Genomic DNA, 13212 nt, shown 5'->3' on the forward strand with positions numbered 1-13212 from the left:
AATATATCTTATAGTACATATGTATGTATAAATATAAACCCTACAAATTTCGCTTTAATAATTTATTTCTTTCCCTCCCAAAAAAAGCTAAGAAAAATGATATTTTTAAGCCTGTAAAAACGGCTCTCCTCTTAAATATACGCATTTTTTTCCAAAACTCAATAATTAAGACATTTCGTGTTTTATTCTAATATTTTCTCCTATAGAAATAAAGATAAATTAATTTGTAACAATAAAATAACTTGATTTCTTAACTTACAATTCAAATCTGTGTGCGACTATCTTCTTGATTTGTTTCTGACAGCGAAACCGATAAAATTGAATTCCGTGACACCCAAAACCGATACAAATTCTGTTTCGAATGTCAAATCAATAATATCTGAATTCATGACACCTACTGCTTTTTTTGATCGGTTTCAATTGTGATTCCGACAACTATCAGATTCCACAACACCCCTGACTAGTTTTCAAAACGCCTCCGAAAAGCAACTGCAATAGAAAACTCCTTTTTTAAACTTTGGCAGTCACGTCAATGCGAGCTTTTCAAAAATTGTCACCGAATCTAATGCGGGAGAATACGATTTAAGTTATATTCGTTTATATTTCACAATATTGGTTATATTCGTTTATATTTCACAATATTGGTAAATCTCACAAAAGAAAAAAATAGATTCTTTCAATGTAAAATAAGAATTCGTAAAAATTTAAAATACACAAAGAAATATTCTACCTACCTTCTTTGTATAAACTAACAATAATAATGAAGGAAAAATTCCTGCAATATTGTGAGAAGCGTGGGATGCTTTGTGACATATTTTTCATACATCGAGGATTCCACGCTATTTTCACAATAATGCAGGAATTTTTCCTTTCACTTTTTAATTTGAAATGCTTTAAAAGCGTGCTTTTTAGTTTTTTAAACTGTATTTATTTATATATTGGGTATAAAAGGAGGAGAAAGAGAAAACCGGTGAAACGGAAATCATTATTTGAGGGATAAAGAGAGAAGGCTGGAGTCGATTGGTCGAAATAAATGTTAAAAAATAGGATTGCAGTGCTTCGAAACACGGATATGACAACGTAACAAATGATGAATAGTAGATAAGTCGAATCCAACAAAATTCATTCGGGCACTTCGAGGTTTCAGACAAGGCGTGTCTATCTTTCGTGCGACTTGCTCTATCTTCTCTTGGAGAAAATAATTCGAGCTGCAGAGCTTTATCCAGCAGGTACAATCTTCTATTATAAGAGTGTACAACTGTTGGCGTACGCTCAACAACCGAACCGTTAATTCTGCTTTCTCCAGACTGAATAAGGAAAGGAAGCGTATGGTTATGGTTGTGAACGAGGGGAGAGACGAAATGTCTCCTATCATCAAACAAAAATTCGTCGCAATAGGGACTTCGCTCCGAATTCGTAGATAATTTCGTCTATCTTGAATCCAGCCAACACCAACAATAACGTCAGCTTCGAAGTCCAACGCAGAATAACTCTTGCCAACAGGTGCTACTTCGGACTGAGTAGGCAATTAAAAAGCAAAGTCACTCACTATCCCCGTCCTGCTATATGGTGCAGAAGCATGGACGATGACAACATCTGATGCATCGGCGATAGAGGTTTTATAGAGAAAACTTCTGCAGAAGATTTATAGTCTTTTGCACTTTGGCAATGGTGAATACCGCAATCGATGGAACGACGACTACTGTACGAGATATACGACGTAATTGAAATAGTTAAGGAACAGGGGCTACGCTGGCTAGGTCATATCGTCCGAGCGGTTGAAAACACTCCAGTTCTGAGAGTATTCGATGCGGCAACCGCTGGAGTATGCAGAGGAACAGGAAGACCTCTACTGCGTTGGAAAGACCTGGCTTCACTTGGAATCACCACATTGCGAAAAGAAGAAACGACTGGCGCGCTATTGTTAACTCAGATATTACCGCGTAAACGGTGTCTACACCAGTAAAGAAGGAGAATACTTTTGATAAGCTTCGATTATTGCTTTCTCTTGAACCTAATAAATGAAAACCATACATTTGGGTACAAATTTAAATAAAACCAAACGTAACCATACAATTATAATACTTAATAAAATATACTTTATTGTTCAACGAAGGGCAGTATCAGTCATTTAGTGTTTCTTGGCTTCTTCTACGCTCTTTTGGATGTAAGCCTTCACACGTTCACCGATCTTGCTGGCCATCACACACTTGTGTCCACGATAGGCCCACACATCAGCGCTGCTACCCTCGACGTTCTTGTCTGCGCAACCCTCAGCGATAGCAATGACCTCAGCCTCATCCAAATCCATTTTGAATTGCTTGGCAACACGATCGGCATGATAGCCTTCATGTTCGCAGAAGACACCCAATTTCTTAGCGGTACAAAGCAAGTACTTGCGTACGGGCTCTTCATCGGGATATTCGAAGTTCTTCATTTTTTGAATGTATTCCTCGCTGAGTGGGAAATCCTTGATGCATTCCTGACGGATAGCCTTGATTTGGGCAACATTTTTCGGAACCCATTCTTCGTCGGCGTATGCCTAAAAGAGATATTATATAACCTAAGTATATATGTATATATGTATGTATGTATATATGTATATATGTATGTATGTATATATGTATATATGTGGTGTACGTACCAGTGCAACGACTGCAAGGATCACAATGAAAAATTTCATTTTGGATTTTGGCTTGATTGACTTTCTCCGCTGGACACAGAACACAACTGATGTATAGAACTATTGCAGTCCCATATTTATACATACATTCAGCTCGGTTGGTGAGCGGACAAATGCATTGACTCAATTTCATATTTTATTTGCTGTTTGATAGTTCGTCTGATCGGTTTACTCTCACAACATGACATATACATGTATCTATGTATGTGTATACAGTGATCTTCTTAACTTAAGCTTGTTTTGATTATTTTTTGATTTATTGACTTGAATTCATGTACTACTGCAAACATACATACATACTTACAATACCTTATCTCCTTGATACTCTCCAAAAACTGACTTGAGCATCGGTTATTGATAGTACACTCGTATACGTAAATACGCATGAGTACTTTGCTTTTTTAGTTCATTCGGGTCAAAAGTGTACCTGATAACTTTCTTTTGTGCAGTGATAATTGAATAAATACGTATAATTTTATGAGGCGGGCACAGCGGTGTGCAAGGAAATGAGATCACCGGTTTTCAAAAGTTGTACACGGTTGAAACGGCGAACAAAAATTCGAAAATTAATCATTTAAGGTCTTTGTTCATAAGTTTTTCGCCGACAAGCTTTTTTATCCGATAATTAAAAGCTTAATCAAATTTCAATAGAAGGCTATTACCCTACATACTATAGTTAATACTCTTTTAATTTTATGGGCCAGTTCCTATGACAGCTTTATATTGTAATTGGACAATTATCCATGCCTAAATTTCCTGGTGATAACTCGACAAATAAAAAAGTTTTTCATATAAGAGTTTGTTTCTGATCTTTCAGTGTGCATGACAGCTATGTGCTATAGTGGTTCGATCTGAACAATTTCTTCGGAGATTAACTTATTGTATTAAGTAATAATTCAAGCAATATTTGTGACGATATCTCTCCAAATAAACAAGTTTTTCATATAAGGACTAGTTTCTGATTGCTCAGTTTGTATGACACTAAAGGAACGAATATATTTTTACTATATACACCCTGTCGAGAAAGTATCGCGAATTCTTCATTTCCCCCTCTCATCTCCTGCTTATATAGAAGACAGGTAAATTTTTTTTCCTAAATATGTACAACTGACCTTAATTATGATGCCACTAATTAGCGCGATCTGTCAACCAGTGTGTTTACAGCAGCTGTTTATGTCAGTCGAGCTCAGTAGTGTTTGTCGAATTTTAAAATTTAAATCAACGTATTTGTGTTAAACTTTGGCCAAACGCTCAACAAATATTATTGAGCAAGCACCGTATTCACCTGATATGGCCGCCTGTAACTTTTACCTTTCCACACACTGAAATATCCACTTCGGGGAGCACGCTTCGACTCAAGTGAAGACATCAAAACAAATTCGACGCGCGAGCTGAAGACCATCCCGGAAAGTGCCTACAAAAATGTTTGACGATTGGAAAAAGGGTTGGCACATGTGCATCGCTTCAAATGGATGTTACTTTCAAGGCGATAAAATAAATTTGGATGTTGATTGCAAAATTTTCGTTTTATTTATAAATTCCCCATACTTTCTGATATCTATTTCAGCGAGACCTACCCATTTTTTCCAAAGTTGTCTTTATGCCATGAAAATATTTAACTGTAGGCACAGAATACGCTACGCTAAATATGGGCCCAGTTTCGCCTGTTTCGCAGCTTATAACGAGAGTGATGATTTAAAGAAAAACTAACGAAAATTCACTTCAGAAAAAAGTTAACTATATGATACTAGAAAGCAACAAGAACTAAGTTAAAAGTCGATTTAAAAATTTCTATCAAGTTATGACATTATATATTATATATTCTGAGGCTTAAATACATATTATCATATCAAATTCATTGCGAGAGAATGAGCATGACCACCTTAATAAAATTGCGGTAAACTCAAAACGATTCGTCGATCTATCAGGAACTCATGATCTGCTTTTAGTAATTTATGCGTAATAGTATGAGCACCAATAGCTCATATACCAGTGTGATCCTAATCTAAACCGCGTTATTGGTTCTATTACATTGGACACTGCTGTATATAGAGAAACGAATACCAAATAGAGTTGGTGGAGTTCATGATTATATGTAATATGGTATAATAAACATACAAAGACAACAAATATAACAGATACAGACTTATAATGCCAGAGAGATAATGAAAAATTGACGTGTCTTTTAAAACTCGTTTCAGAGCATGTGTGAGTTATAGTTGCTTTGTTTAAATAATAATTTTAGTAAAACTCTACAAGAAGCCATTTGATTTTTAAAATAAGAAAACTAAAAATGAGCAACAGAACCCAGTTCGGGTCTTTGACCTCTTGAAGGGCTGATTTATTTTTTATTGCCATCGATAATTGGAATACAAGTTTCACTGTATTATTGTGAGGCTATTGTGATTCCTGTGTCTGAATACATCGATCTATTTTACTTCTAACATAGCTCTATATAATCAAGGGAACGAGATATTTTTTTTATTGAACCATGAGTTATCTCTTGGGAAGTAAATGAAGTTGATGGGATTCAAAAATGCCCTCTTTGAAAGGAGAGTGATTGTATGCCGATTTCGCCCATTTTCAAAATATCGCACAAGGTTCAAGATTGCGAGAAATATTTTTTGTTTGCCTAAAAACTTGAATCAATTGAAATTCGTGGATAATCTCTTCATGATAATGGTATGTATGTATGTGTGTCGAAAATTGGTTGAATCATGTCAATACTTCCCTTAGCTCCCAATACAACGATTTTCGAGCTTCCAAGTGATTTTATACCGCATATATCAGCCAACTTGTGAGTTATCTCAATAAAAATGAGAGAGCATGTTTTACTGCTAACAGTGTATCTCTGTGCCTAAAATGAATAAAATTGGTCGAAAACCTAACGAAAACACATACCATTTGGGTATATCCTGAAGTCATCGAAAACTTAACTAATCGTGCAAGCTCCTCTGTTAATGTCGCTAACATGAAAAACGTTAAAGAAAAAGCGATTTAAAATTGTCCTGTTGGCAATAACAGTGGATCTCAATATCTCTTGGTATGAAGCGGGTCAATGCTACAATCGTACCAAAATTTTTTTGCAAAAACGCCGTCGAAAAGAGGCCACAAAAGGAAGGCTAGTTGAGAACTCTACATTCACCTTACGCATCATTAGGTACTATCGACGAGGTGTGGGTTTATGGATATGACGTCATAGCCGTGCAACAATTTAAGAGCGGAACAATGACCGCGTGTAATAGTTCTTATTTCAAGATTCTGCAAAAAAAAAAGTATTAGTAGACATTTGTGCACGTTTTGCCGTTATATTTTTATTTTCCAAACAGCAATTTTATTAAATAATTAAATTGCACACTTTTATAGAAACAGCTGTGCCTTAAATATGTGTGAACATCTGTATAAGACATAATAAGAATATATCAGCTTCAAATGCGATTAAAAGCAAATATTGCCAGTTTATATATTTTATTCTGAGGCATCATTTCATAGTGGCTTATTATACATATAAGCATCCAAGACGCTTTTGCCGTGAGGTCAAAACAAAAAATAAACAAAAACAGATGTGTCTATTGTGCTTTATCGACAAATTTTTTTATATTTATACATTTGACAATTATTGATGTCTCAAAAATAAACTAATCGATATACATATACACACATGAATTATGCATTTATTTACAAATCTGTTAGTTTGATAAGCTGTTTTGAACGCATGGATCGTCTTGTTTGGAACTTTCATAGTCATCAACAATGAATTTCTTCTAAGAACTAGTAAGTAAATAATGTAAATCAAAGTGCTCTGATAAGGCTAGCCTGCTGTGAACTGCCACTATGAGACGAGAGAATTATTTTTACAGACAAATGTTCAAAAGATTTCCAGAAGAATATTTGTAGTTTTACGTAAGGATCCTTGAACTTTAATAATATCCAAATACATACATATATTTATTTTAAATAAATTGAATCAATGCCTCTTAAGGGGCTATACCAGTGTGACGCATGAAAAATTAGGCGATTTTCGTGAATTTTTTTAAAAGAAAGTACTAGATTGAATGTTTCGACGTTCTATGGACGTAATAAAGTATATTTTTAGCTATATTAAAAAAATTTTACAAAAATATTGAAAAATAACGGAGTAATGTGCTGTCTGCGGAAGTGCCAAAAAGTGCCTCAACTGCTGGCATGATTCCGGTTGATTGAGTAGCTGAAACAAAAAAATTCAAAATGTTTATTAAACTTAAATATATTTTCTATACAATGGACTACGATCTTTGAAAAATATCAAAAATTAAGAAAATGGCGCCATTTTGAAAAAAAATCGTTTTTTTACGAAAAAAATTGTCGTTTTTTTAATGCCAAATTGACAATTTTCAGCCGATCAAAAAGATCGTAGTCTATTGTCTAGCAAATGTACTCAACTATATCCAGTTTTAATTTGAAGTCGATCGGTTAATTTCTTGTTGAGTTATAATGTCAGCAAATTTGAAAAATGTCGTTTCGAGAAAAACGCCGATTTCACAGGATATTTTTGAATATATAAGCTATCGAAAAAAGCAAAAAAAAAAAATTTTTTTTGTGAAAGTGTCACACTGGTATAGCCCCTTAAATAGATATCCTCTTTTTTTTTTTTTTTTGGAAACTTCGTTGTTCTTTTTTCATTTAAATTTCTCGTTAAAATTCAAACATTTTTAATAGAACATTACTCAAAGCAAGTGCACCGAGGCACATGGTATTGTGACAAGAAAGTACGGAATGGTCGCCATTAAAGTAGTCCCCACCAGATAGAACACACTTGCAACAACGATTCTTCCAGTTCTCGAAACACTTTTCACACATTTTTGGTATGGCCTTCAGCTGCTTCAGCGAATTTTGTTTATTTCTCTTCGATTGAGTGAAAACGCGTTCCACGGAGCGACAATTTCAATTTGGGAAACAAGAAAAAATCACAGGGGGTCAAATCTGGTAAATACGGTAGTGGATCAATGGTATTCATTTCATTTTTGGCTTTAAGTTCAGTAATAATCGTGGCTCGAAGCGATGGTGCATTATCATCGTATAAAATTCATTAAACGTTCTTCCACAATTCCACCTCTCCAGAACAAATTCATGATTCGCCAAACCACGATTATCGAAAAAAACAATGCACATCATCTTGCTTTTTGAGCGACTTTGGCTTGTTTTTTTTTGGCTTCGATTCATTTTCATTTTCTTTCCATCCCGATGATTGTTTAACTGTTTGCATGTCGAACTCATAAACCCATAACTCATTGGCAGTTATAATAAGTCTCTATGAATGTGGGATCGGATTCGCACCATCAAGCAAGTCCAAAGAAATTCTTTTTGAACAAAAGGCTCTGTTTTATCGAGACGAGTCGAGCAAGAACGTGTTTCATACCCAAAATATCCACCAAAAGTCATACGAACGGACTCGCGAGAGATGTCGAGCTCTTTTGCCATTTCTCGAACACTTGCTTTTTATCATACCCTTCACTTATTTTTTAATATTTTCATCAGTTGAAGAGTTTGAAGGTCGTCGCATGTCTTCAACGATCTTTCGACCATCTTTGAAGGCTTTGCACCACTCGTAGGATTTCGCACACGACCAACCAACTGGTCTACAGATCGCGCTCATGTTTGGTATAGTAATTAAGGGGGAGCCTGCTTTAGAGGCTTCAAAAGATCGATTTTTTTAAGGATTTTTTCGGGAGGGAAAGAAATAAGAGATTAAAGCGAAATTTCTAGGGTTTATAGTTATATTTAAACATCATTCACAAATTTTTTGGATACGAAATCTTTGATATTCGGCTTTAGGCAATTGCCCGATGCATCTCGCGTGTGCATTTGTCGGACGTCGAGCAGGATGCAGGTTGCAATTTCTATCGGAAACAAAAAATTCAAAGAGATTCATATTTTTTAATAATTTTTTAATAATTTCTCTTCTAGTTAAACTAAAACAAGTTCAAAAAAATGTGTAAAATTTTTTAAATTTTTTAAAAAATAAAAAAGTGGGTTTTGACCAAAAAAATTTTACTTCCAGTTGTTTTAAAATATGTTCAAACTTGACTTTTCCCCAATTCCATACGACGTATAGATTTTTTTCTATCCTGCCCGCCAATTAAGAAAAATCGTAGAACTGAAAACCGAGAAATCGCGTGTCAAAGTTTTCACTTTCTGTACAATCGCTCATATATCCGCTAGACGCTAGGTCACTTTTTTCCTTCTAGCTTCGAATATATTTCGAATTCCCATCTTAAACTTTGGGACATATTCTTAGATTATTTTTAAAGTGATTTAAGCAAAAAAAAAATAATGGATTTTTTGAAGCTTCTGTTATGACCGCAAATTCGATATTTTTCGACGGACAATATATTCTAGTTGAGAATTTATTTTGTAGGTTTCCTTCAACAACAACAGCAACAGTGGCGTCGAAGATCGAGTGTAACACGAAAAATATTTAGTTTTCTCTTCAAAATTTTTTTTCAAATATGTGTAAATATCCCCGCCATATTTGAAAACAACTGATACAGTAGTTTTTTTTTAAGAATATCCCACTAGTTGTATCCATTTAAACAAAGAAACGCTAGGCCTTGGTCAAAAAACGTTGCTCTTCATTTGCCAAAAATCGCATACATACAAGTATTTGCGATGACTGTCTATGTAGAATGAGATCACGTGTGATCTGTCAAAAAAAGGCTATTGAAAAAAGTACCTCTACTTGGATCACCCATTAAAATGAGAAGATTGGTTATTTCTTGGTTTTTGGGTTTTCTGCCACAAATAATTTATTGAATATTGATATTGCGATTTAACTTCATTTATCGCTTCAGCTTCCATTGCTTGGTGTTACCAGCGCCATCGTGCGGTCGTTAGACGTAGCGATTCGTTTACTCAATAATGGTTGTTGAAATCGGAGTGAGTCATGGTACTCCGTACACTGTAAAATGTATTTCGAAAATAATTTATTGCAAAAAGGAGAAAAGCATTAACGGTTGCACCGTAGTTTGAATACCCTTCAAAAATCAAGAAGTTACTACACAAGAACTTGACTCCGTTAGTGCAGTTTGTATGAGACCTTTGTTATTGTTGTTGTTGTGGCAAAAAACATTCCTGAATTAATTTCGAGACATGATGCCGAGTTGAGGGTCCTTATCCGGATAAAAATCTGGATCCGTGCCGGTCGACTATCGTAGGAACGGAACACCTATATATATGTAGTTCAGTCTATACAATTTCTTCAGACATTCTAGCATTTTCTAGGAAAATAATGTATGTCAAATTTCGTGAAGATATCTCGTAAACTAAAAGAGTTTCTCATGCAAGAACTTGCTTTTGATCATTCAGCTTGTATGGCAACTTTATGTTGGTTACAACAAATGAGTAGTTTCTGTGCAAGAAAAGTACGCGTGCAAATTCCCAAAGTGATATCTCAAAAACTGTGGGACTAGTCATATTTATATATTTTATAGCGTCACAGACGTTTTCTTCTAGATGTCACAAACTTCGTGACAAACATAGTATACCCTGTTCAGAATATAAATATTAGTATCTATAATTAAATTAATAAACTAAAAAACTTACTAAAAATTTTATGAATCAATTCACTTCAGTTTCATAAACTTAGAAACGCACCCTCGTATACAGAAATTGTTTGTAATTCATTCTTACATATGCATGTATGTATGTTCATTGCATCCTCATGCGAGTGATGGCAAATAATTTCAATAGCACACTGCCAGCAGTTGCTCAGCACAAGGAAATACAATTTAATTTAATTTTAATTAAACAACAAAAGCTAAAGCATCGAATTCCAGGAGGAAGTGCGCGCAGATTATACTATATATGTACATACATATGTACACATGTTGTTGTATATCGCTTACAATATATTTTACAAAAATCAATATCCAGTTGCACGCACAGGAGTTTTGTGCAATAAAAGCGCAAACAGATATACGCACACACATTTGTATGTATGTATATACATGAACACATACACCTATATAAAAAATATCAATATATCACTGTAAGCATGTGCGTTCACCTTCATCTTCTTCAATAAGGTACAAATAAAAGTGTTCCATTTCAAAGCAGCCTTTATGCATACACACATACTCGTACATACATCTGTACACGTGTATGTGTGTTGTACTGGATAAAATTGCGAAAGAAGGCGCAAAAAACACTTTGTTGCTAACTAGTCAGGAATATATGCGCCAGCTAGAAACAAATTTGCTAAAACACATACATATATACACTCCCATACATACACATCTACTCATGTGCTGGTGTGCGTTTGTCTATATCATTGCCAAAGTCGCAGGAAATCAATTTGACACCATCTTTGTTGCAATTTCACAAATTCTCAATCAGTAGCTTATTAGTTTTTGTTGGTTTTTTTCGCTCGAAAATATTTGTATACTTTGTGTTATTTGAGGCCAGCTAGCACTCGATGGCACAATGCGGCATGAGTATGCCATTGAAGAAGTTATTGTAATAACACTATTTATGGCAAGTAATAAGGGTGTTAATTCAATAAGAGTTTCAAATGCCATGACACACCAATAATATACACACACACATACATACATATGCCCTTACGCAATTTTTTTCCCGGAATTGCTGTTGTTAGTGTTTTATTCTATGTGAAATTTATGCAATGCTCGCTGGCTTTGACCTTTTCGGCTCAGTCGACGCTGTTGAGATGCTAATCAACGCTTTGTTTGCCCATTTATAGGGTAAATACTGTTTCCGATATCTAAGTAGGTACTTCAGCGTTACCTTGTTTGTTGCAGTCTTTGTACATATGTTTGTTTGTTTGTAATCCACATTACAGTATTTTAGCGTGCGCATATCTGCCTGGGGTCTCATGCACACCAAATGCAATATGCAACCGGTTGACGCCCATTTCGCGCCCTTCCCAGCCACGATACTGTTATTAGTTTTGCAGACAATTCTTTTTTTATTAATTCATTCTCCATTCAAATGACATTTGAGTAGCAAAGTAACTATTAAGCTGCAGTTGCGGACTCTCTCATAATTTCATTAGTGCGAGCGGGACTGGGGAGTGGTGCGAATATGGCGCATTCGCCGAAAGGGTGGGTACTTCAAATATATATATTCTTGATTTCTAATCCCTCTTACTGATATGTATGTATGCACGTACATATGTATATATGTTTGTATGTGGGTATGAATGTAATTGTCTGCTTATTTTAACTCTGTAGCATTGCATGAGTAGCCGTATGATGTGATATGCCCTCAGGTTATGCCAGAAATGGTGCGACAATGGTGGTTTGTTGTTGCTGTTGCTTAATTTTTTGTTTTTTAATTTCATTATATAATCCAGCTGTGAATTTTATTTGAATTTTATTAGGAAAGTTTTACCCCCTCGTGCGCATGTATATGGGTTATAAATATGTAGTTACTATGTATTAATATGCATATGTAAGCATATGTGAGAATATAATAAAAAAATAACATAGAATTTAAAAAAAAATTTAAGAATCTAAAAAAAAATTTAAACATACATACATATGTATGTACATATAATATTTTTCCGTTCCGATGTCCTAACATTGAACCGGACCACTATCTTTTTGTAGCCAAGATATGCACCCGCCTCTGCGCAGCAAAAAACGCACGTCAATTCACACATGGAAGGTTCGACGTCGAGAAGCTGCATTCACACCGATTAAAATTATGAAGGGAATACTTCTGTAGCCTGCAAAATTGCCGTGAAAGCATAAAAACAAGAGATGATGAACCCCATTCCCGAATCGATAACAATGGCGCGGACGTTCCATTGCCCGAACATGGAGAAGTTCGAATAGAAATTACCCGTAAGAAGAACAACAAAGCGACGGGGACGATGGATTGCCGGCCGAGCTATTCAAACACGGCGGCGAAGAACTGATAAGCAGTATGCATCAGCTTCTTTGTAAAATATGGTCGGACGAAAGAATGCCTGACAATTGGAATTTAGGTGTGCTCTGTCCAATCCACAAAAATGGAGACCCCACAGACTGCGGCAACTGCCTATCCAATGGCATCGCATATAATTTTCTATTGACCATATTTTGTGAAAGATTAAAGCCCATCGTCAACAAACAGTTTGGACCGTAACAGTGTGGCTTTAGACCTGGAAAATCTATAACTGACCAGATATAGCGGGATTTCTCCAATCTACTCATGGAGTAACAAATTAAAGCTGCAGATCTTCTACAAGAGTGTACAACTGCTGGCGTACGCCGATGACATAGATATCATTGGCCATAACAAAGAAGTGAAGCAAATGAGTCTGGTGGTGAGTGAGGGCAAGACGAGATATTTCGTTTGTCACCAAACAAACAGTAGTTGCATTCGCGACTTGGCTTCCACGTCACTGTTGACAGTCATGACTTCGAAGGCGTAAATAATTTCGTCCATCTTGGTGTCAGCATTAACACCAACAACAACCTCGATTTCCAACGCAGAATAAGTAGATAATATGGCTCTGTGGTATGGAAGCCTAGTTATCAAATCCATTC

The 13212-nt window shown here is 35.4% G+C and overlaps 1 protein-coding gene across 1 annotated transcript; it reads right to left on the minus strand.

Moving 5' to 3' along the window:
- Nucleotides 1–2071: 2071 nt before the first annotated feature.
- On the minus strand, nt 2072–2731 carry LOC120777346 (general odorant-binding protein 99a-like). The gene is made up of 2 exons (XM_040108599.1): nt 2645–2731; nt 2072–2542 (listed from the first exon to the last, which is right to left on the minus strand). Exons 1-2 carry the CDS (start codon nt 2681–2683, stop codon nt 2132–2134), a joined length of 450 nt encoding a protein of 149 aa, XP_039964533.1. The 5' UTR covers nt 2684–2731; the 3' UTR covers nt 2072–2131.
- Between the last annotated feature and the right edge of the window lie 10481 nt (nt 2732–13212).

This window comes from Bactrocera tryoni, chromosome 1, assembly GCF_016617805.1.
Source record: "Bactrocera tryoni isolate S06 chromosome 1, CSIRO_BtryS06_freeze2, whole genome shotgun sequence".
Taxonomy (NCBI): Eukaryota; Metazoa; Arthropoda; class Insecta; order Diptera; family Tephritidae; genus Bactrocera; species Bactrocera tryoni.

Coding starts and splice junctions, on each gene's coding strand:
- LOC120777346 (XM_040108599.1), bottom strand. CDS start 2,683: ATGAAATTTTTCATTGTGATCCTTGCAGTCGTTGCACTG. Junction 2,543..2,644: donor TCCTTGCAGTCGTTGCACTG/GTACGTACACCA, acceptor TATCTCTTTTAG/GCATACGCCGACGAAGAATG.